Genomic DNA, 25,151 nt, shown 5'->3' with positions numbered 1-25,151 from the left:
CTTTTGACACTAAGACTAGACAGAAGAATAGTCACCCCTAGACATTGTGTGTTTGTGTGTGTGTGTGTGTGTGTGTGTGTGTGTGTGTGTGTTTCTATTATAGAAAATTAAAGCCAAGTCTAAGGAAATGGTTGGTAAGTATTAACTAAGACCTTAAATACTATGAATTTTTATGTTCTAAAACATTTTATTTATTTATTTTAGATGCAGGATCTCACTGTCACCCAGGTTGGAGTGCAGTGGTGCAATCATAGCTCACTGTAACCTTGAACTCCTGGGCTCAAGTGATCCTCCCACCTCAGCCTCCCATAGCTAGGGCTTTAGGCATGTGCCACCATATCCAGCTGATTTTTCATTTTTATTTTTTGTAGAGATGGGGGTCTTGCTATTTTGCCCAGGCTGGTTTTAAACTCTTGGCTTCAAATGATCCTCCCACCTTAGCCTCCCAAAACACTGGGATTACGGGTGTGAACCACTGTGCCTGGCCAACATTGTGGATTTTAAAGAGTAAGTCTCCGACAACATCCTTCTGAGTACATAAAATTGCTCTGGATTTGATGGCTAAAGTTAAGTTCTATTGGCAGGGAGTTTATACAAAGTGTTATCTCCAGAAAGCCAGAGGCCAGAGCACAGCCACGGATGCTTAGAATTGCTGTGAGGTGAACACCACAGACTTCCAAAAAAGACTGAGGGAGCATCTCCTTGCTTCATACCAGGCTAGGCCTGAAGTTACAGTGAAAAAGGAGTCAAGATGGCTTATTCCAATTGCTCTCACAAAGACGACAAACCCTATGAATATGAAGGATGACCTTCCCAGAGTAATGTACATGTTCTGTTCTCAGAAGTCAAATACCATGACTTTGGCAATATTCTATTGATCACATAGGCTAGCTCTATTCAGAGGTGGAGGGGGCTACACAAGGGAATGAACACTGGTGGACAGGATCACTGGGAGCCATTTTGGAGGCTGGCTGCCACATTCACCCAAAACCAATGTACTAGTGCCTACTGAGGAACAAAACACAATGTCCCTGCTTTCCTGAAGCACACATGCTTGAAGAGGTTAGAAAGCCAATGGATCTAATCAGTAAGTAAATTTTATTACATGCCCTATAATTTGTGAAGTCCTATGTGTTAAATAAAATTGATAGGAGGCCATTGGTTTGGACTGAGCTCCTGCCCTAGGCTCAAGAGACCAAATCAAAATGCAGTTACTTCTGCTGAAGTTCTATGCCATCAAGCCAAAAATAAGTTGTTTGTCTGACCTTCCAATAAATGAGGGGAGAGATAACAGGCAAATCCCCAAACAGGCCAGTTTTAGTCAGCACTGAAGGAAGTCCCCTCTGCTTTAACTTTTACAAGGAAAGTAACTTCAAAACAATTAATCTGCTTTTTGTTCTCTTCTTTAGCCCTTTTCTGTCTATAAAGCCAACCTCCTCTGCTCAGCTCCTGGAATATTCATTCTATTTTACAGAATGAGGTATTGCCCAATTCTAGAATCGCAAATAAAAGTCAATTAACATCTTTAAACTAAACTTGTTGTGATTTTGTCTTTTGATATGAAAACAGACTAAGTGGAATAAAAGGAAAAGGGAATGCAGGAAGTTGGGATTATAATTTTAAACAGAGAGATCTAGGTAGGCTTCACTTAGTACACTTGAAGGAAGTGAGAAGTATGCCATGTGGTTTTATGGAAGAACAGTGTTCCAGCCACTGGGAACAGCAACTGCGAAGGCCTTGAAGTAGGAATGTGCCTGTGGTGTCCAAGAAACAGCAAGGCAGAAACAAGATGGCTATACGAGAGATGCAGGAGACGAGATCAGGTAGTAACAGTAAGAGGACAGAGACTATGTGGGCAAATGTATGAAATGGGAAGCCACTGGATAATTCTTAGGAGAAAACTGATACTATCTGGCTTAACATTAAAAAAAATCTCATTCTGGTGGCTGGTATCAGAATTGTCAGGCCAAGGGTAGAAGAAAGAAACAAATTAGGAGGCTCTTGTAAAAAGTCAGACAAGAGGTAGTGGTGGCTTACAACATTATCAGTGTACGTGGTGAGGCACGGTCAGATTCTGGATTTATTGTGCATGATTAATTTGCCATTCTAGGCAAAGTTTTTATTTAAGAGAAACAGCATTTTTTATTAGATTCCAGATTTGTTGCTGCCAAATGGTGCTTTAGGGAACCCTGCACAAGTTCTGAGAAGCTTCATATGGATTTGCTCATAAGAGCAATGAAGTGGGTGAGAGGACTGCAGCTTTATGTCCCCTCCCCAGTTTTATAAGGGCAGCTCTGTGTTAATATTCTTCAAATTGGGGGATGAGGAAAACCTTCGAAAGAAAGACTAGGAACCCCAATTCCCCAAAAGAAAAGACAGACCATAAAGACGTGCGCACACAAACGGTATAAAAAATACAACACCATTTATAAAATTGAAAGACAAACTATAGGTAAAAATATTTGCAACACAAATGAAGAAAGTTTAATATCCCTAAAATTTAAAAAACTCATAAATTCATAAGAAAACAATCAAGTAAGAAATGGGCAAAGCATGTTTCCAAAATGAGGTTCATAAGAGTACTTCCTTCATTGAATTGTTGTGAGGATAAAATAACAATATACATATAAAGTATTTAACACAGTTCCTGGCACATAATGCTCAATCAATTTTACCCACCACTGCCACCACCATAACCATGGCTGTTGTCATCGTAACTACCACGGTTGACACCTTTACCACCAACCTTACATTATCATCACCACCATCACTACCACCACCAGCAACTTCATCGTCATGACAGTGTAAGAGTGATTAGCCACGCAAATCTGAGCCAACTCTGAAGGTCAATTCCAATGCAGCTTCCCCCCAGGTACATTCTTCACTGCAAGTGATCAATTACATATTACCTTTTCGTGGTTTTCTATTAGGATCTCAATGACAATGTTCTGAAATTTGATGTCCATGATGGCTGCTACTGTTTCTTCCTGAGGCCTCAGCAGAGTGGGTCCAAACACCACACCAAGGTTTGCCACCGTCATCAAATTCTGCTTGTGATTGTTAGCAACACTGGGAGGAAGGAAAAGAAAAGGTACCAATGAGAGAAATCGTGTACACAGAGATACCAACCACCCTGTATCCTTCCTATCTTCCTATTTATAGACTCCTCATCTGTAGGAGCCAGAACTTGGGTCATCGTCAGATGCCACAGGAGTCAGAAAATCTACCACATTTCAGAAATCTTCAGCATCCAGGCTATTTTGCTATTTCAGGATATGACACGTTTTATCATTTCCATTTTGCCTAGAACAACCAACCAACCAAAGCAACTATTTGCCAAATTACTAACCTTTGAACATCTGAATCCCTGTTTTGCAAGTCCAGGTAACTGCTAATCCCTCTTAATTACAATTTATGTACTTGGCAGCTGCTTAAACTGCAATCGTTAGCATTTTTCTCCATGGCAAATGTAAAACCTCTTGATGGCTTTAACACATTTGCAAACATAAGCATTAAATAGACATAATTTTTTAAATGGGCAGATCTGGATATTTAAAACCAAGTAAGGAAATTCAGCACTTTAGATGTAAAGTATTAAAGGCCGATCAGATTAAACATGTGGCTCACATTAAGTGAAACGTGGCATAAACAGAAATAAAAATGCACTAGTGTATATTCATCTATATGGCTGTGTTTATATTGTCACTTACACTCAAAGTCTAACAAACACACAGGGTCAACAGTCGCTGACCCTGTGAGTAATTTGCTAAAGACGTGGGCATATTTTTGAATAAACAACTACTCAAAAGATGTATCTGAACTCCATACCCAGGCCACCAGGACCTAGCTATAAAACTCAATTGTTCACTTGCTGGCCCCATGTATAAAAACATATAAATCATCTACTTGGCAACAAATAAGTTAAAAGTTAATGCCATTCAGTTTTGTTGAGAAAATATCAAGAGCTTCCCTAAATCACCTGTTACAAGAAGGAAGCTATTCATTACTAACTTGAAACTAGAGACAAATTGGGTAGAGATAGGCAGTTTGCACAGACCTACCTCCCTAGCATTTAGTGCTATTTATATGGAGTATTTTTTCACACAATTCTATAAATGCCTGCAGTGTTTCTCACTGTTTCTCTGGTACACTTTTTTTTTTTTTTAAGGAAGAAAAGAGATTATACTGCCTTAAGCGCTGGTTTTTAAACTGAGCCTTTATTGAAATACCATATCAACCAATTTTATTAGCAGATGTGTACTTTCCTATAATTTTTTTAGGGCTAAGAGTTTAACTTTCTCCTCTAAAGGTGGGCAGAGCATGGTTAGGTTTATGAAACTTTAACTGTGGCACAGCCCAGTTAGAAAGAGGATTTGCTTTTTGATTGCTAAGCAACACCTGCAGCAGGGAGAGTGGCCTGTTTCTGGTCCACATAAAGAATATTTTATAAACATTTTCTTAGTTCTTGCTGAGTCTCCTGGTTTTACTTATGTTTTCCATTCTACCCAGAATCACATCACATTTCCAGTTTGACAAAGTTAATGCAGATGGTCAAATTCTGACCTGGCAAGGGGGAGAGACTTCGGTTCTGTGCCTCAGTCAATCAGCAAGTATGCATATTTACAAGCTGCTTTTAACATCACTACTTTCAACATCAGCTCCCCTGTGTGGCAAGGAAATTCTATGTCCTTATACTTCCCCTCCCAAAAGAGCTAAGTCATTAAACTTAGCCTCTTGTCACAAAAGTCCCGTGTGCAAGTGAATCAACAAGCTATTTTTTCATGAAAGTACCTTCAAATTGTAGACCAATATAAAAATACGTGGTTTGGATGATGATCATTTTTCCCCGTCAGGCTTCACACTACATCTGACTAAAGTAACAGCCTCCTAACTAGGGTTCCTGACCCAAGAACCTCTAATTTCAGCTTTATCCTCCCTGCTATCAGCAGTTCCACCTAAAACTCAGCTCTCACACCTCCCCTGGGGAGAACACAATGGCATGGCATATGTGAATGTTTAGCAGTGCTTTTATTGTTTAATTGTTCTGATAATGACGACTGTAAACCTGTAGTGGGCCCCACTGTTTTTCTTTCTTCCTTTCTTTTTTTTTTATTATTATACTTTAAGTTTTAGGGTACATGTGCACAACGTGCAGGTTTGTCACATATGTATACATGTGCCATGCTGGTGTGCTGCACCCATTAACTCGTCATTTAGCATTAGGTGTATCTCCTAATGCTATCCCTCCCCCTTCTCCCCACACCACAACAGTCCCCGGTGTGTGATCAAGGCCTTTCTCTGTCATCCAGGCTGGAGTGCAGTGGCATGATCATAGTTCACTGCACCCTCACACTCCTGGGCTCAAGAGAGCTTCCTGCCTCAGCCTCCTGACTAGCTAGGACTACAGGCATGCGCCACCACACCTGGCTAGTTTTTAAATTTTTCCGTAGAGACAGAGTCTTGCTATGTTGCCTAGGCTGGTCCTGAACTCCTGGTCTCAAGTGATCCTCCCAGCTTGGCCTCCCAAAGTGCTGGAATTATAGGCGTGAGCCACTGTGCCTGGCCTGCCCGACTATTTTTAACACAAAGACTGAACTCTTATAAAACAGCATACCTTTCCTCAAATCACTACTAGGCCTGCCTGTGCCACCTCCCAGCTCTGTCTGGGTCCCTGGGCAGAGTGACTCAATATTTCTAAGCTTTGGGTTCCTCATCTTTAAAAAAAAGAAGAGGTTGGGTGAATAACATACCTACTTCATGTGAATGTTGTACAGATTAAATGTGAGAATGCATGGGATATGTGGTAATTATCATACCAATTCACTTTTCACTCTCATTCCACTTCCACACCTCTCTGCCTTTGTCCATATCATTCCTCTGCCTGAAATGTTCTTCTGCTGCTGCTTTCGTTGCTTGGCAAACTGCTAATATGCAAGGCTCAGCTCAAATGGCCCATTCCTTTCTGTACTTTCCTCTCACCTTTCTCCAATCCTCTATACCCAGTGAAGGCAGAAGTGTTGGCCTGCTCCTGCATTTATTACACAGTGTTGTCATCCCTACCAAGGCCTGAGAAGAGGAAGTATGGTATTTTATTTGGTAGCACCAGTGCTGAGCACACTGCTTGGCACAGGAGGTGCACAATGAGCTTTCATTAACGCAATAAAAGATGAGGAGAGTTTCTGAGTAGGCCTAAAACAATTATTCCCAACCCAGCTACTTACTCATTAAACTTCAAATGATTTTTGGGGAATGTATCTCAACTATCCCAACCTCCCTTTTCAAAGTCTTGAGCTATGTTCCATTTCTTAGACTTAATTAATGAGTAATAATTACTCTGATTTGCAGGCCCCAGTGCCCAAAGGCATTTGGAAAAAAGGTATATTAATTCTGGATTAGCAACTCTGAATATAAATAAGCTTGAGGTTACCCAGCATAATTCATTTCCCTTTTAATGATCCATGTTATTTTAGAACTTAAAAGACACATTGATCTAAGTCTTAGGAAACTTTTTTTTGGGTGGGAAGAGTTACACCTTTCATTATTAATGACCATTATCTTTCGGCACACTGAAGTAATAAATTGATCCATCACTTGATTATTACTGCTCACAACTTGGTACAGCTATGTTCATTACTCCAGAATGAATTATTAATGGCTTGAGATCTCTATGTATCCCGGACAGAAAGGCCTAGACGTCAGCCTCTGCAGGCACCAGCCATCCATTATAGCTCGATGAATTTACAGATGCGTGGGAAACAGGCTGGCAGAGCACTGCGGAGTCGGTCCAGCAGAGGCCACGGGACTCGTTCATTAGCAAGGTCTATAAAACACAGAGAACCTGCTCTTTTGTCAAATTGAGCCGTCTGAGTTCCTCCTCACATGGCTCAGAATGTCTTGTTGAGTCTTGACTTAAAATCTACACAGAGAAGCTTCTTGTACACTTCACGTCGCAGTGAAGGAGTCTTTGACACATGCCTTTCAGATCCCTACATCCACGTGGACTACTCTGTTGTGGTGTCTTTTGAAAGAACTGCCAATTCTACAGGCTTCCTTTGGCTGCTGCAGAGAAACAGTTTTGCATGTGATATTCACTTGGGAGAGATCCAGTTTCTTCTGTGATCATCAGAATGGCTGCATCCACTGAGAAGCAGTGGATCTCCCGAGGGGCATGACTTCAGGGCAGTTGTTGGGGGTAGGGAGGTATAGGTACGCCATGTTTCAGGCAGTTCCCGCATGAACTGGATTCAATGAGGAAAGAGCATGTTCCATGAAAATGGCCTTGGCAGAGGGGCCTCTTGCCACCTTTGCTTTAAGAGGAAATAGATGGAGACTCTGTTTTGGTCTGATGTCCTTTGAGAGGCAGAAGGAGGTAAATCACTTCCAGATAAAGATGGTGGTGGGGATGGTGGCAGAGGGAGCATTATGATGGGAACAGCAGTAGCCAACCCTTGTAGGGCTTGTAAGGCAGAGACCCCCAGGCTGTCATAGGGATCACATCTGTTTTCCTAGAGTTTAAATGAGAGCCAGAGCTCTATAAGTGCTAAGTAGTACTTTAAAACACCAGACTGGTCCTAAAGTATTCCAACAATACATAAGCTTATTGTAGGGTTTGGAGATAAGTTTCATCTTGAGGCCTAGAGTGTTATGTTGAAAAATGTCAAAGAGGAGTACTGGCTCCACTGGATACAATGTAGTGACAGATTCACAATGTACCATGGGTTGGATGGGTGGAGCAACAGCTCATCCCACTTATCCACCATCCCTTCCTTGTTTGCTTCACCTTCCAATATTAAACAGGAACTTAGGCTTACAGAGCATTTTAGACTTTTTAAAAAAGCTCTACAACAACTTTTTACATTTATCTGACCTATATAATAACTCTATAATAGTAGCGCTCAAACTTTCTGACAATGACCCAAGGTAGGAAGTATATTTTACCAAGCAATACACACATACATAAACAGACAGGCACACACCCCCACACTATATCAGAAACAAAAGCTTTCAGGAATAGTAAGTATGACACACTCTGATATTTTCTATTCCCATCCTATCCTGTTCGATTCTATTTTTATCCAATAAATTGTTTTCATGAGCCACTTATATGCCATGAACTACTATTTGAGAAATACTGCTATAGAGGTATAAAGTGCAAATATTCTCTCCAATTTGCAAATTTGGACAATAAAGCTAAGGGAGATCATAGCACAGTGGTTGGAATCAGACAAACAGCTGGATGGCAGCAGGCAAGTCACCTGGCCTCTCTAAACCTGTTTCCTCACATATAAAATGGGAGCAATAATATGTAGCTTGTAGCTTGTAAACTTGAAAGGCTGATTAAGTATGATTCTGCAAGTAAATCCCTTAGCATGAAATAATGGCTTAATAAATGACATCTGCTCTTGTCATGGTGGCTGTCGAGGTAGTGCTGATGAAAGTGGTAGCAGTAGCAGCAACTGCCAATTTAAAGCCACACTGTTAGTTGGTAGTTTCGCTTGGTATCCTGCCCAGGAACCCCTAGTGGCCTGCTTCTGCTTGGGGCAAGAGGTTGCATCTTCTCCACTTATGTTTCAAAGACTTCTGTACCCTACCTATTTGTATTTCTCCTCTTTTCATTCTTTGGTGTAAAAAAAAAAAAAATGAAATACTTTGAATCTATAGAAAACCCCAAATCATAATAGTACTTCTTTTCTTTCATTTTTTGTTGTTGTTGTTGTTGTTGTTTTTGAGATTAAGTTTCACTCTTGTTGTGCAGGTTGGAGTGCAATGGCGTGATCTTGGCTCACTGCAACCTCCGCCTCCTAGGTGCAAGCAATTCTCCTACCTCAGCCTCCGGAGTAGCTGGGATTACAGGTGCATACCACCATGCCTGGCTAACTTTTGTATTTTTAGCAGAGATGGGGTTTCATCATATTGGCCAGGCTCGTCTCGAACTCCTGACCTCAGGTGATCCACCTGCCTCAGCCTCCCAAAGTGCTGGGATTACAGGCGTAAGCCACTACACCTGGCTATAGTACTTATTTTCTATCACTTCCCTATAAGTACTTCTGGCACAACAGGCTGAGAGCCTTACATGGAGCAAAAGCAAAGCCACCAAACTCACTCTGCCTTCATGACACCAACAACATCATGCCCCTAGCCTGCCCAGCAAGTTCTCCCCCACCATACAAAGCCCACCACCCTACAAAGAACAGTTCTGAGCACTCCACTGACCATTGGAGGCCATACCAAGCTTTTTCCTCTAAGAGATACGTCACGGTCAATCCCATGGGACATTTGTACACCAGCTGCTCCCCTGTTCACAAATACCTTAGGACTAGGGGCTGGATCATGACCTTGGAATGCATCTTCTGCAGAACACAGGCAGGTGCTGGGGTAGGCCTGAGATGACCAATTCTGAAAGTATTATAGGTAAGTGGGTGGGTACCTAAGCTGCAGTCAATATCACCCTTCTATCTACTACCCTCTCAGAGAAGCTCCAAGCTCTAGGGCTGAAGAGGATTAGCAGGAAATGAAGATGCTGGAACAATACTTTTTTGTGGCTAACCAGACAAGTTTAGTTTCCAGGGCTGTTAATTTGGTTCTTTTCACCAGCCTTAAATCTATCCTTAGTATATAACAGAGGATGGCAGGGGGAATCCTCACTGCCACTCACTGCGTGTTTTCTACCAAGTCAGACTCTGTGTTGCCTGAATACTACCTGGACTCGGTAAGGCAGGACTGCTCCAAACAGCGCTGAGGAGGCCTCTGTCAAGAACACCCTTCAGGGCCATGAACACAGCTTGCTGGACTGCCCCAATGGTGGCACCAGAATGAGGGTGTCAGATACATCGTTCTGTGTACTGACTGAGGCCTGGCTCACCAACCACATTTAACATCTTCCTGGGAATGGTTATCTAGTGAGAAGCCAGACAGGAAGCTTGAAATAATTAATTGAGTGCTTATGGTGGGTACTTCTACACAGTGTCTCCTAACAGGAGAACCCTTTGAGGCAGGCTGGTACCACTGTCACTACCACTTTACAAATGAGGAAAGAGAAGCACTGAGAAGGTAAGTAATTGGCTCGAGGTTACACAGCTAATGACGGGCAAAGTCAGGAGGGGAATGAAGTCTGCAGAGTCCATACTCCCAACCCCAGCTCTCTCCTGCTCCCACACCACCAGGGCAAGTCCAACCTACGCTAAAAAGGCATTCTTCTTCCTCAGAAAATTCAACCCAAAATGAAGTCACCGTAGGGGAAAAATCAGTGGTTATAATAGGAAAAAGAGGGCCTCTCCCTCATTCACTTCACAAATCACTAAATTGGAAGAAGTAAAAACAAAAGAGAGAAAGAGAGCACTTATGCCTGTGGGAGTGATACTGGACTAAACACTGTTTCTTCCTCTTTCTTGCAGCGGAAAATGGCTGCACACTTGACAAAACTATGAAAATGATGAACTACCCTTAAATATGATGGCATTCCATTTATAGCTGGCTAGCACAGTCAGAGCCGGTTCCTAATAATGAAAGAGTGAGCCCTGTAAGATTGAGAGAGGAGGAGAAATTTTAAAAAGGAGGGAAAAATAGCCAAAATGGGTTCTGTAGTCCAAAAAGGAGATAATTATGGCCATATATGCATTCATCCAGGCTGTACTGCTTTCATTCAAGGATGTCAAAGCTCTGTGAATAACTAGCAAAGTGTTCTCTGCTTCTGGGGAAACACATAGCTACATTTCAGATGGGTAAAGAAGGCTGCTGAGATGTTAAGTACTGCTCAGTATTACTTAGGTCCACTTTAACCTCCACTAACAGAGGCCCACTTGGTACTGAAAATTGTTTAGAGAAAAGGAAAAAGGATTTGTCTTAAAAAAAGACAAGATACCTCTTTGCATATAGCTTGCAATCTAACGCAGAGGTATTCTAAAATCTGAGGGTGTAACTAGCTCTATTTCCACTCATCTTCTCTAATTCAACTCCATTCCCTATTTAAAATCTACCAAAGGCTTCTGACTGTTCTAAATTTCAAGTTGAAACTCTTTAGCATCCAGTATGGTAGCTCCTCAAAAAATTAGACTCAGAATTACCATTGATCCAGCAATTTCACTTCTGGGTATATGTGTAAAATAATTGAAAATGGGATCTCAAAGAAGTATTTGTACACCCATTTTTATTGTAGTATTATTCACAATAGTTAAAATGCAGAAGCAACCCAAATGTCTACTGATGGATGAACAGGTAAGCAAAATGTGTTACGTACAAACAATATAATATTATTCAGCCTTAAACAGGAAGGGAATTCTAGCATATACTATGACATGGATGAATCTTGGGGATATTGTGTTAGGTGACATAAGCCAGTCACAGACAGACAAATGTTGTATGATTCTACTGATATGAGGTACTTAAGTAGTCAAATTCACAGAGTTGAAAAGTAGAATGGTGGTTGCCAGGGGCCGGATGAAAGGGGAATTGGGAGCTTTTGTTTAATGGATACAGAGCTTCAGTTTTACAAGATTAGTTATGGAGATGGATGGTGTTGGTGACTATACACCACCACTGAACTGTACACTTAAAAATAGTCAAGGTAGTAAAGTTTACATTATATGTATTTTACAATAACAACAAAAATATATTTTCTTAAAGAAAACCCTTGGCAAAGGACCTACAGGATCCAGCTGACCTCTCAAGGCCCTCCTCTACCCAGTCCCTGTACTCTCCCACCTCTGAGCTAAAATTTTCTTTGGGCCTCAGTTCCTTCCTTCCTAATGCTGATCTCCATTCCTGGGCCACTCTGTAGCCCCTCTCCCTCTTGACTTGGCTCTGTCCTCCTTGCCACTCTTCCTCAAAGTGGTCTTTCTGGACACCTCACTCTAGGTCAGGTCCCTTACTATAATTCTAATTCTTCAATTCTCTTTTCTGGTACTTACTGAATTATAAATATACCACCATTCATGGAATTGACATTTTCTGTCTCCCCTACTTAGCAGAGCTCCAAGAGGACAGGTATGTCATCAGCCTCCCTCACTGCCAAACGCCAGTGCCTAGCAGTTTGCGTATCATGTGTTGAATGGAAAACAAAGGAACACATGGATGCTGTGGGAGGCCACCTTCTTCTAAGTGTGTCAAGGCTCAGCTGCACTAGGTACCTGGGTTAAACACGTCACCTACTGCTGTCTTAGAGCCTTTGCCAAGCTGGGGGCAGTGGGGGGGCGTGGTTGGCCACAGCAGCTCATGCTGACACAGACAGCATATAATGCACTAGGCGCCTCTCCCTGGACAATCTGGAAGGTATAACAGCCAAAAAAATATTTACGAGGTCTAATAATTATTACATGCATTACCTAATATGCATTGTATAATATAGCATGAGCTCACACTACTATACCAGGATCCTTTCAGTACATTTAATAGCTCTCTAAGACAGTGTCTCCTATTTCTCCTTTTCTTTATCCATTTCTGAAATTCCTTTATTTCCTGCCTGTCTTTTATTATTACTAGGATTTCCATCAACAGTAACAGCAACTAACATGAGCTGAGAACTTACTGTGAGCCAGGGATAACCACTCCCTCAATTATCTCATGTGATCTTTAAAGTAACCCTAGGAGGGAAATTCCATTAATATCCCAAATGGAGAGGCTGGAGCTCAGACAAATTCAGAAATCTGTCTAAGGTCACATATCTAGAATTTGAGACCAAAAAGTCTGCAGTCTGATTTCAAAGCTACTGCTCTTAAATGCTCTAGTATGAGGCAGAGAGAGAGACAGACAGACAGAGAGAGAGATACAATACATATCCTGTTATTTTATCTCATTTGCTTCTCTTCTTTTCTACATGGCCTAACCTTAAGGAGATCATGGGTCAAAGAAGAACCTGATTATTTTTACAAGGATAATTTGAAAGCAAACAAGAATATTAGGGTCATCTATGTCCACCAACAGTATAAAATCTCTAAGCTTCTCTACTGGTAAATAAACTAATCTGGGTCATGGGAATTACTAGAACCCAAGAAGAATGATACTTTTGCTGTAAGCTGCCTAGTTTTCCAAAATTAGTCATTTAGAGATTAAATAGGCCAACCTGCATTTTATTTGCCCTACATTGTCTCAGCTACCTGGGATTTGAGAAGTCTTATGCACAGGGAAAACACATTCCTTAGATCCAGGGGTTAACTGATTAGCTTTCACCTATCTCATCCTGGACAGTTTAGGCTTCAGCTAGTAGCTGTATTCTTGGTCCCAGTCCACAGGGCGCAGATGGGGAAGAGCAGCATTCACATATAAAAAGACGTGCAGAGAAGCTGACTCAGAAAGCCTTTCTTCCTGGAAAATTACTTAACTATTTTAAATTACATAACAATTCATTCTAAAGTCCAATGTAATTAACATTTGCAAAGCATTTTATAGTTCATAAAATGCTTTCACATTCATTATCATTGATTTATTGATTAGTTCTCACATCTAGAAAAAGATGCCAGAGGGTAAATAGAGGAGATTTAAAAGTTGCACATGTGTATGCCAGTCTGGTGCTACCAAGTGCTGCAAATGCCAGTTCCTGTTGTTACTGACATTTCCTTCAACCACACAACCTACTACCTTTAAGCTAACATTGTCCCAAAGTCAAGCAAGCCATGGAGACATTGCTTTGGGACTTTCTACCCAATGAAGAAAGTGCAAGGTGACCCAGCACAAAGGCCAAAACTGCAACATCTATTTTTCAATTACCAACTATTTTTTAGCACCTATTGTGTGCCAGGGACTGCTTTAAGTGCTGGAGATATACTGGTGAACAAGACAGACTCCTCCAGTTTCCTGCCTTAGAGAAGCTTACATTCTTTTGGAGTAGGACAGGCGATAAGCAAAGAAAATATATGGTGCTATGGTGAAACAGCCAGCATGAAAGGGATGGGGAGTATAGAGGAAATGTTTGTAGCTTTAGACTGGTGGTCAAGGACATCTCATGGAGAAGGCATGTCTTGCCAAGCCATGAGGACATCTGGGAAGGGAGCTACAGGCAGAGGAAACAGCAGGTACAAACACCTCGGGGTAAGTACCTGTGTGGCATGCTGGTAATGCCAGTGTACCTGGAGCCCAGAGAGCAAGGGGGCAAGTATCAGGAAAAGTCAGAGACATAATGGACTTGAGGGTGGCAAATCCTGGAAAACTTTGCAGGCCACTGTAAAAGCTTTGTTCTTGACTGAGTGAGATGAAAAGCAATTAGAAAATTCTGATCAGAGGGGTAACAGTATTAGTCATCCTCTCTGTAGACTCGGAAAGGTCTCAACTAAGACCTAAATGCTGAAATTCCATAGGTTGCTTAACATTCAAAGAGAGAGAGATATGGCAGGGTGTGGCGGCTTGCACCTGTAATCCCAGCATTTTGGGAGGCTCAGGTGGGCAGATCATTTGAGGCCAGGAGTTTGAGACCAGCCTGGTCAACATGGCAAAACCCCATCTCTACTAAAAATACAAAATGTGGTGCGCCTGTAGTCCCAGCTACTCGGGAAGCTGAGGCAGAAGAATGGCTTGAACCCAGGAGATGGAGGTTGCAGTGAGCTGAGATCGCACCACTGCACTCCAGCCTGGGTGAGAGCAAGACGCTGTCTAAAAAAAAAAAAACAAAAAGAAAAACAAACAAAAACCAAAAAGAGATAAGAACTTTACAAGCTAGCATAAAACGCAATAAGAGAATTCAAGACATGTACAAACCAGATTACAGTACTGTTCATATTTAATTAAAATGTGTCAGGCCCTGTGCCTTTGCGCCTACATATCTGTGTTAACCTCATAGGTTTCTGCAGTTGTTCCCCATTTTGCTCTTGGTCATTGTGCTGGAGACCTCTACTGGGAAGCCTGGTGGAAGAACAGAATCTTAGCCAAACCTGAACTGGGGCGTAGAGCAGGTAAGAGCTTCTAGGTGCGAGTTACCTGCTACCCAGCTAATAGCCACCCATGATCAGCACCAATATTAATATTTGTAGAGTCCACTGAATTTCACCATTGTAACAATCTTTAATTAGTTAAAATAAACAGCAGTCTTCTGAAACCAGATCCACATTACTAGCACCATTTTACAGATGAAAGGACAGGGACAAAAGGAGCTAAATCAAAGGTTAAGGGACTGGCCCTTAGCCATGTGGCTTAGCTCCAACAGGAACAGTGGCTCTGGGACCCAGCGCTGAGAGCTTGCGCTGAGAGCTTGTCACTTCCCAAGAGATGTAAATCTCATTGCAGCTTCTATGGACATGACCATAATCCTTTCTGGAAGGACTAAGATTCCAAATCCACAGAAGGGTTCATGGGAAATGTTACAGAGAGATGGACAGACTGATAAAGAAGCATACACTCATGAAATACCCACCCTAGGTAACCTATCTCCTTTTGTGGGGATTTTTTAAATGAGGGAAATAACTCATGTGACTGGCATATTTTTGAAATGGAATGTACTTTCACCCCAAAAAGCAAACAGAAAATTACATTCCCTGCCATAAGTCTGAAAAAAAACTGGGAGGCTGAAGTTGAAAACGTTAGCTTTATTTCAAGGGCCAGTCTACCAAAGTGACTGGAATTGACAAACCTACATGTCCTGTCACGGTACTTTTAGATTATGTTTGGATATTTGATTAGAAGACAGAAAAAAAACAGTAATGTATGGTGTCCAGAAAAGTTTATGCTCTTCATGTACAAGAGCTGAGACCCCATGGGAAAGTTCTGGAGGTCAATTCATATGGTAAAAGGTGAAAAACATCCTAGATCTCTAACATCCATGAAGATTACTGGTATAGTACATCCACATTCCATATGTTTACATGTCTAACGCTAATGAATGGAATCCACTGAAAAAGGAATACAAATCTTCACGATCCATAAAAGTTAGAAACAATCTGAATTGATTACACCTTTATATCCCTCTCCTCCTGAAACTCTGTGGCAACACCTCCTAGCTCCTTGCTGCACTAAATCATTATCTCCTAAAATTTCAACGTAAGTTCAAGCCTAATGGATACAACAGTTCCTCTTATTTATTCATCCATACAAAATAACAGTGTTTATATATAGTGGTACATGTGAGGATTAGAGTGAACACACAAACCCTTCTGTTATATTTATTGCCTTAATCACAAAAATAGATTTGTCAGGGAATGAAGCCAATAAAGTTCTTACTTCAACACATGCAAAGCAAAACCTGATTTATCCTCCTCAAAGGTGGCACAAAGCTGGAAACTCATTGAATTCTGCTACCATGAAAGCAAATTTTAAAATACAGCGTTGACAACAGAAACCAGAGATCCAAGGTGAGCAAACCAACTATCATTAGGCAGAGAAGAGCAGATCGTGTCTGGTAACAAAGACACCAAACGATTCAGAGTGAAGTCGAGATCTGGGTCCCTGATCCACCCAACATTCACACTCTCAGCAAGAGTCACTCACAAAGCCCAAACCTAAACAGATATTTTTCAAAGGGGAAGTCAAAGTGTTTAATGACAAAGTTCTAAAATGCTTTCTATTGTGCAGGCATCACAGCCTGACATCTTAGTTGCTGTCATCTTGCTTTGCCTGGCTCAACAGAAAAGGTGGGTGAAGAAGGCCAAGCTGATGGCAGCTGAGATAGGGGGAGAAATACAGTGTAGGCTACAGTGGCACTTCAAGGACAGAATGATGCACAATTCCCAGCAGAAAAGCCATCAGTAACTGACTTCAGCAGACCAATCTGGAGAGTATATAAATCTACAGAGATGAAACCACTTAATGAATACCAGATCCTTGAGCAAATCTAAACACCTCATCGTGGCCTATACGATCCAGCCCCTGCCTACTGACCCCTCCAACCTCATGTCATACCACCATGCTCTTATTCACAGAGCTCTAACTACCCTGGCCTTCTGTCTGTTCCTAAACACACCAAGTATGCTCATACCCAATACCGACTGAACACCTATGAGATGCCAGGCACCCTTCTGGGCACTGGGATAAAGAAGTGAACGAGACTGACAAGATCCCTGCTTTCATTCCGACGGCAGATAACACACAGATACATCAGTAAAAATGTCAGATTACAGAAGTGCCATGAAGAAATCAAACAGAGGTATATGACAAAACCTAAGAGGACCAACTTAGGTAGGCCAGGAAGGCCTCTCTAGGGAAGGGACCTGTGAGCTGAGCCCATTAATCAAACGGTGCAGTCCAGAACTCTACAGCCTAGAGGCAGACAACAAATCACACCCTCATACACCTAGGCAATAATAAGTTGTATCTTCAACCACAAGCATCAGCGATGCCTGCCTGAGACCGCTTTAAAATGAAGCCCAGGCTGGGTGCAGTGGCTCATGCCTGTAATCCCAGCACTTTGGGAGGCCGAGGTGGGTGGATCACCTGAGGTCAGGAGTTCGAGAGCAGCCTGACCAACATGGAGAAACCCCGTCTCTACTAAAAATACAAAAATTAGCTGGGCGTGGTGGCACGTGCCTGTAGTCCCAGCTACTCGGGAGGCTGAGGCAGGAGAATCGCCTGATCCCGGGAGGCGGAGGTTGCCATGAGCTGACGTTGCACCACTGCACTCCAGCCTGGGTGACAGATTGAGACTCCACCTCAAAAAAAAAAAAAAAAAAAAAAAAAAGCCCAATGCATTGTATTCCAAAGGAGTTCACTTCCTTTTCCATGGGAATTCTGAAGTCTGTGTCAACAGCTGCTAAGCACAACTGGAAGCCGTGCAATCGTTGCCACCATGTGGTTACCCGCACAATGATGCGAACACCCTGTGGCTTCTGGCTGCTCCTCCTGCCCATCTCTGCAGCCTCAACCCATTTAGGAAGCAGCTCCTCCCAAAAACATGTCACTAATAGATCCCACTGCTCAGTCTTCCATACTGAAGGCCACCTTCCAGAAATTTACATCAAGGAGAAAGCCACACCACAATCCTGTCGCTATGTACCAGCATTTAGCTGGATTATATAAAGAGCTAAGTAATCATTAAGTAAGGGTGGGAAACAAGACAAACAACAAAAGAAAAAGTCACCCTTTAAAAAGACCCTTTGGGCTTGGTAAACTTGTGGGGAGAGGAAGAAACACAGTTCAGGGAGTCCTGCTACTCTGCGAAAAGTCAGGATTCAAATAGTTCATTATAAAAATGACCAAAAAAAAAAAAATCACTCATACTTGTACTCACCAAAAAAAGTCTCTTCTCTATTTGGCAATGGAAAATAAAAATTGGTACTTAAAAACAAACAGTGAGTGGCTTCAAGAAATGAGTTAATAAATCCTACACGTTACTATCCCACAATGCCCCGGTGCAGCTACATGTTCTTCAGACTTCTGACACACTGAAGAGAGGATGCCTACAGCCACGAACCTTGGTGATCAGCAGAATGCACACGTGGCATTTTCAGACATGCAGACAGATGCCACTCCCGCCAGGAACACAGTGCTGCAAGGCTATGAGACCTGTACCAAGGCTATGACACATGTACTTATATACCTGTACACACATGTCCACACACAAACGTCTACCCGGATGCATACCCCTTAAACATATATACACCCACATATTCCCACACACAGAAGAAAACTTACGCAATAAAATGCTTCTATCTTCGTTAAGACAGAATCATGTAATGACATTAGCTAATGTCAGTTTGGTCTTTAGGTTAGACCTATTTTTATATTTATTTATTTATTTATTTATTTATTTTTGAGATGGAGCTTCGTTCTTGTTGCCCAGGCTGGAGTGCAATGGCGCAATCTTGGCTCACACAACCTCCGCCTCCCGGGTTCAAGCGATTCTCCCGCCTCAGCCTCCTGAGTAGCTGGGATTACAAGCATGTGCCACCACGCCTAGCTAATTTTTTGTATTTTTAGTAGAGACAGGGTTTCTCCATGTTGGTCAAGCTGGTCTCAAACTCCCGACCTCAGGTGATCCGCCCACCTTGGCCTCCCAAAGTGCTGGGATTATAGGCATAAGCCACCACACCCAGACGATTAGGCCTATTTTTAAATAGCTTACCCTTTACTCTTTCTTTCAGTGCTATCGTTAGGGGGAAAAAAAGATACATGTTTTCTCTTTTATTTTCTGATAAGTGAAAGTATTTACTATGGAATAACTGATACAAAGCACAAAGAAAATAAAAATCACCAGTGATTCTACCATCCAGAAATAACTAAATGTTATTCAATGTTTTAAGGTATACATGTCACATTCCATGTTTTTTTCAGACACACACACACTCATATTTCAAATCAAGTTGGAATCATATTGCAGACACCTAGTTTTATAACTTGTTTTTTACTGCATTACTATGAACTTTTCAAGTACCACTCATTGTCTCACTCAACATTGTTATGGTGGCACAGTGTTTCACTGTATGGGCATTTGATAATTTAGAAATCTCCCGTTATTGGACAGTCAGATTGTTTCCAATATTTTATTGTTTCCACTGATACTGCAGTGAATCTCTATGTACACAAGTATGTGCATATATCTTTCTTTCCCTAGAATAAATTCATAGAAATAGAATTTCTGGATGAAAGGGCATACTTTTTTTGTTTTGTTTTGTTTTTTTGAGACAGGTTCTCACTCTCTCGCCCAGACTAGAGTGCAGTGGTGTGATCTCGGCTCACTGCAACCTCAGCCTCCCAGGCTCAAGCGATTCTCCTGCCTCTGTCTCCCAGGTAGCTGGGATTACAGGTGCGTGCCACTACCTGCAGGGTAATTTTTGTATTTTTAGTAGAGATGGGGTTTCACCATGTTGGTCAGGCTGGTCTCAAACTCCTGACCTCAAATGATCCACCTGCTTCGGCTTCCCAGAGTGCTGGGATTACAGGCGTGAGTCACTGTGCCTAGCCAGCATAAATATTTTTAATAGATATTACCAAACTGTCATCCATGAGATCTATGTCAATTTACATTCCCACCTAGAAAATTTTAATATGCCCATTTCCCTAGGACCTTTATTTTTCCTTTTGGTGCTTTCACTAGCACCAAAATAAGGTATTGCTATTTTGAAAGCTTTTATCTTAAGTTTCATTTCTCTCTTTTTTTTTTTTCTCTAGGTCTATCCATGTTGTAACAAATAGCAGGATCTCCTTTTCTAAGGTTGAATAATATTCCATTGTGTGTATATATATATATATATATTTTTATTATACTTTAAGTTCTGGGATACACGTGCAGAATGTGCTGGTTACATAGGTATACATGTGCCATGGTCGTTTGCTGCACCCATCAACCCGTCATCTACATTAGGTATTTCTCCCAAGGTTATCCTCCTCTTCCCCCTACCCCCTGTTAGGTCCCGGTGTATGCTGTGCCCCTCCCTGTGCCCATATGTTCTCACTGTTCAACTCCCACTTACGAGTGAGAACATGCAGTGTTTGGTTTTCTGTTCCTTCTCTTAGTTTGCTGAGAATGGTTTCCAGCTTCATCCATGTCCCTGCAAAGGACATGAACTTATTCTTTTTTATGGCTTCATAGTATTCCATGGTGTATATGTGCCACATTTTTTTTTATCCAGTCTAACATTCATGGGCATTTGGGTTGGTTCCAAGTCTTTGCTATTGTGAACAGTGCTGCAATAAACATACGTGTGCATGTGTCTTTACAGTAGAATGATTTATAATCCTTTGGGTATATACCCAGTAATGGGATTGCTGGGTCAGATGGTATTTCTAGCTCTAGATCCTTGAAGAATTGCCACACTGTCTTCCACAATGGTTGAAGTAATTTACATTCCCAACAGTGTAAAATCGTTCCTATTTCTCCATATCCTCTCTAGCATCTGTTGTTTCCTGACTTTTAAAAGTTTCATTTCTTTGAAGAGTAATGATATTGAACTTTTTCCCATGTCTACTGATCCAGTGACTTTTAAGGTCCCAGGCACAATTAGTCTGCAGCAAAGCAAATCAAAAGAACAGGTAAAGAAGACGACATACCAGGCAAGGATGGCACCTTAGTTCTACATTTTAAAATTTTAATAAAGCTCTACACCTATTAAGGTATCCTTGTGTTTATAATCCATATATCTTTCACAAATTTTCATGGGCAAGAAAAATAGTTGGGAGATGTCAGATCCCCCCTGTGAAGCTGGGCAGACTCCACCAGACTCCACCATGGCACTTGGGAGGCATTATATAAACGTTTGTGGCTACCACAGAGACCAAAAATGGATTGTGCTGCCTCTTCCCTGGTCTATTTCATAGAGGCACTGGGATGTTGTAAGGACAAAGCAAGCAAGGGAGGTGAAAAAAGTACTGAAAATTATCAAGGGCTGTACAAAGCACAATGATAAGGAGAAGGAGGAGGAGAACTAATTTAAACAGAAGTTTCAAAGAGGCAGGATTGGAGTATATGCAGAGAACGTTATTAGTGAAGAATGCTTTGGTAAGAAAGCAAGCTTTCTCCTCTGGTATTTCATGAGCTGTGCAATGAAAGAGTCTCTGTCTCCCTAGAGCCCGGATGGGCGACGCAACAGGCACAGGGGTGTAACCAGGCCACAAAGTCCCAAACGCCAACTTTTAATTGTGTGACCGGCATGGGTCCAGCAGGGAAGTCAGTGATTAGCAGAACCGAGCACTGTTGCTCAAGCTTTATTAGGATCAGCATTCTGAGTTAGGGGAGGAAAAAGATTGCCTCTGATAAGAATTGTTCTAGGAGAGTCAAACAAGCACCCCTTTTCTGCATGTTTGGGGCCGACACTGAGGTCTTTAATGAAGGGAAACCTCTGAAAGAAATGGAGGTGGCATTTCTAGGACGACCTGCCAGGGGAGACTCACACTCTGGTACTTGCTAGTGGAACAGACTGAAGTTTATCAGGAGGGAGCCCCAGGCCTGGAAGGCAGGAAGTGAAGAGAAGAGGGAGGGATATCTGGGCTGGAGCAGAGCAGTCTCCCCAGCCAGGCGCGCACTGTATGGGTTCTCTGTGAGATGTAGAGAGGGTCCCTTACTCACGGTCCTGCGGTCTATATCACTCAGAAACAAAACCACCGCCAACCTACCCAGTCCCACTTACCACATAGTTTTGAATCATGGAAAAGGCTAGTAATTACTACAAAAAAAACATGCTGCAGGCTCCTGGGGCTCCTGGCTATTGTTTCATGTTCTCCAGACTCCAGTTCTATCAGCGCCACCACAGCCCCTCAGGAAAATAGAACCTGTTGCCATAGTAGCTGCTTCCCCCTTTTTAAGGAAGGCACACTCCAAGCCATTACGGAAGAAAAAAAAAAAAAAAAAAGCTTTTATGTCATATGACGAACTTTCCCTTCTCCAGCTTCTCTCCCTATCTTGTCCAGTTAAATTTTGTGTAGAACATGCAGCAGAAATTGAAATGTCGACATTTCCATTAAGCAATGACAAAAAAATTAATCCAGTTCCCAGAGAGAGGGAGGTAGGAAGCAATTGTTCAAGGCAACAGTGTGTGTGTCTGTTTCAGGGAAATTAAAAAAAAAAAAAGAAGGGAAAAGTAATTAAAGAAAGACATTACCTGAAGAGCATTATATCTGACAAACACCAAAGCACTGCCTGGTTGGATGCTAAGGAAAGGAGAGGGAAAAAAATCAGAAATGGTGACACCTGATGAGAAGGAGTCACCCCAAAGAGCTAAGAAAACAATCACCTTTTGTTAATAAAAACCAAAGGAAAGAGTGAGGACTGTCTGAAGGCCCAGGAAAGACACATTTAAGGCCCACTCCCTGAGCAGAAATAGAAGGTGTATGGGGCCACAACCCTACATCAAGAGACCTGTTGGTCCCCAGCACTGAAAGTGAAACAAAAAATTATGAGAAAGAGAAATGACACACTCGAACCAGAGTAATTTTCTGTTTTGCCCTCATCTCTAAAAATGCATCCTTCCTGCCAGACTCATTCTCATTTCTTCCTAACTCTCTTGCAATGATCCAAGAGAGAGGTGTTCTGGCATATGACGCATTCTCAGTGATGCTTCTCAAGTGAAGAATGGCTTCAGAACTCTTTGGTTTTTTGTTTGTTTGTTTGTTTTTTGAGATAGAGTCTTGCTTTGTTGCCCAGGCTGGAGTGTAGTGGCACAATGTTTGTTCACTGCAACCTCCGCCTCCCAGGTTCAAGCCGTTCTCCTGCTTCAGCCTCCCAGGTAGCTGAGATTACAGGCACACGTCACCACACTCAGCTAGTTTTTCAGTTTTTTTAGTAGAGACAGGGTTTCACCATGTTGGCCAGGCTGGTCGCGAACTCTTGACCTTAAGTGATCCTCCCGCATTGGCCTCCCAAAGAGCTGGGATTACAGGCATGAGCCACCGTGCATGGCCTCTATTTGAGTCCAGAAAATGGAGATACATGTACCCATTCATACTAGAAAGGAGAAGCAAAGGAGCACCTTATGAAAATCAAGTGCATGCCTAAGGTAAATAGACTTCATTTCCTGCCCACAAAGCCAGCAGAGTCCCTAAGGAGACTGCCAAGCAGTGACTACCTGGGTTTTATGTCCAAAACCTAAAACTGGAAGAAAGGAAGCTACGCTTCCCAAATTCACACCACGGGAGGTGATTAAGCCGAAAATTAGAGGTGATACTGTAAGTACAAGAAACAATGTCCAGTTGTAAATCCCACATCTAAGGGATGTCGGTGTAAAACTACTTTCACAGCAGAGAAGAAAGTCTGCATCATTTAACTTGCTAGTGTTACCAGGATTTATGGTGCCAAGGATAAGGCTAGTGACTGGATGTTCCTTCGCTATTTCCCATACAATGTAGGCCATGGCTGTTTGGCTCTTATTTATTATTCAAGGGTTGTTCTTTATGGATTTTCCCTTTGTGTATACAAGAAGTATTCTGCAGCTTCTCTAGGATGAGTATTTGTGTGGACTTATTTACCTTTATTTTTCTTTTCAGAAGTGGCTGTGATACTGAACCTGATATTTCACGTCTCTCAATTTTAGAAAATTCTCAGCCATTCTCTTCAAATATGACCTCTTCCCATTTGCTCTAGTCTCACCTGGAGCTCCCATAGCCATATTTTGGACCTTTTCATACTGCCTTTCATGTATCTTCAAGTGTTTTCTATTTCATTATTTCCCTGGACTGCATTCTGGCAAATTGTCTGAAGTTATTTTCCTGTTTGCTCAGTCTTGCATCTACTTTGGTTAGTCTGATATTTATTGCATCAGCTATGTTTTTAATTTCAACAATATTTAAAAATTTCTGTACCTTCTAGTTGGTTCTTTCAAATATGCCTGTTCTTTTGGTTTTAATCCCTTATTATTGTTTTTATTTTTGAAACATAACTATTTTATGGTCTCAATGGAATTTTTCTATTATGATTTTATTCTTGAAGTTCTTGGGTTTTGATATTCCCCCACATTGCTTCCGCTATTGCCACCACTCTAGCTAATGGTGGGTTACTTCCTTGTGTGTTTATAATTTTGGACTTATCAGCAGAGGAACTTCACTTATGGAAATCCTAAATAACACAGGTTAAGTGCACACAGAGTGAGTATACAAGAGGTATCACTGAGTGACATTGCGAAAATGAATTTGAATGTGGTTACAAATTTCCTTACAGATGCCAGGCTGAGATAGAAAAATAAATTCCCTATTGAATCCCTGTGCTAGAAAGTAGATTTTTTATCTCGTCTATGCTTTCAATGATGGTGAGGCCTGTCAAGGATCCCCGATTAAGGTAGGGTCTCAGTTCCAACTTCTTCCACCCCACAAGTGGTCCCCATGTCTCATCTTCATTCTCACATGGTTTTGAAATCCAAGTTAACCAACAATGGCAATTCTATATTCCTCTACCTGTGCCCCCCACCTGCCCAGGGCAGCTATGTTGTCAGCTTAGGTCCTTACTTTCTGGGAATATAATTTTTTAGGGATATGTAAGTTTTGCTTAACTTACGCTATTTACTATGAATGAAGACTCAGCTTCTGCAAAGATAGATATCAAACTAAGTTAAAATTGGTATGTTTGCAAATTATTTTTGTCTGGTAGAGATGCAAATAACTTCTGTCCAGCAGAAAAGATAATCTCAAAAGTTGAGGTTTTATTGCCCTACAGAACATTAACCAGTTTTAAATCTAACTTTGTGACCTTTTTTCAGCATTGTGTCTTTCATTGGACATATAAACAAGCCTCTGCTGTCCTCTTTTGAAGCCACTTTCTATTTCTACTGGTAGCCTCATAGACCTTTGACGTGTTTATTCTATACTATACTTTC

The 25,151-nt window shown here is 41.7% G+C and overlaps 1 protein-coding gene across 14 annotated transcripts in view; it reads right to left on the bottom strand.

Annotated features, from left to right (window-relative positions):
- The window catches only part of ARHGAP26 (Rho GTPase activating protein 26), a 460,401-nt gene that overhangs the window by 105,182 nt on the left and 330,068 nt on the right, over positions 1-25,151 (bottom strand). For all 14 annotated transcript variants that reach the window (XM_034960692.3, XM_034960694.3, XM_014345105.5 and 11 more), the window contains exon 18: positions 2,910-3,069. In XM_034960692.3, coding sequence (XP_034816583.1) covers positions 2,910-3,069 — 160 coding nt within the window. The remainder of the gene's footprint in view (positions 1-2,909; positions 3,070-25,151) is intronic.

Source organism: Pan paniscus, chromosome 4, assembly GCF_029289425.2.
Source record: "Pan paniscus chromosome 4, NHGRI_mPanPan1-v2.0_pri, whole genome shotgun sequence".
NCBI lineage: Eukaryota > Metazoa > Chordata > Mammalia > Primates > Hominidae > Pan > Pan paniscus.
The sequence above is the reverse complement of the archived record's forward strand: the minus strand, read 5'-3'. Positions and strand labels throughout refer to the sequence as shown.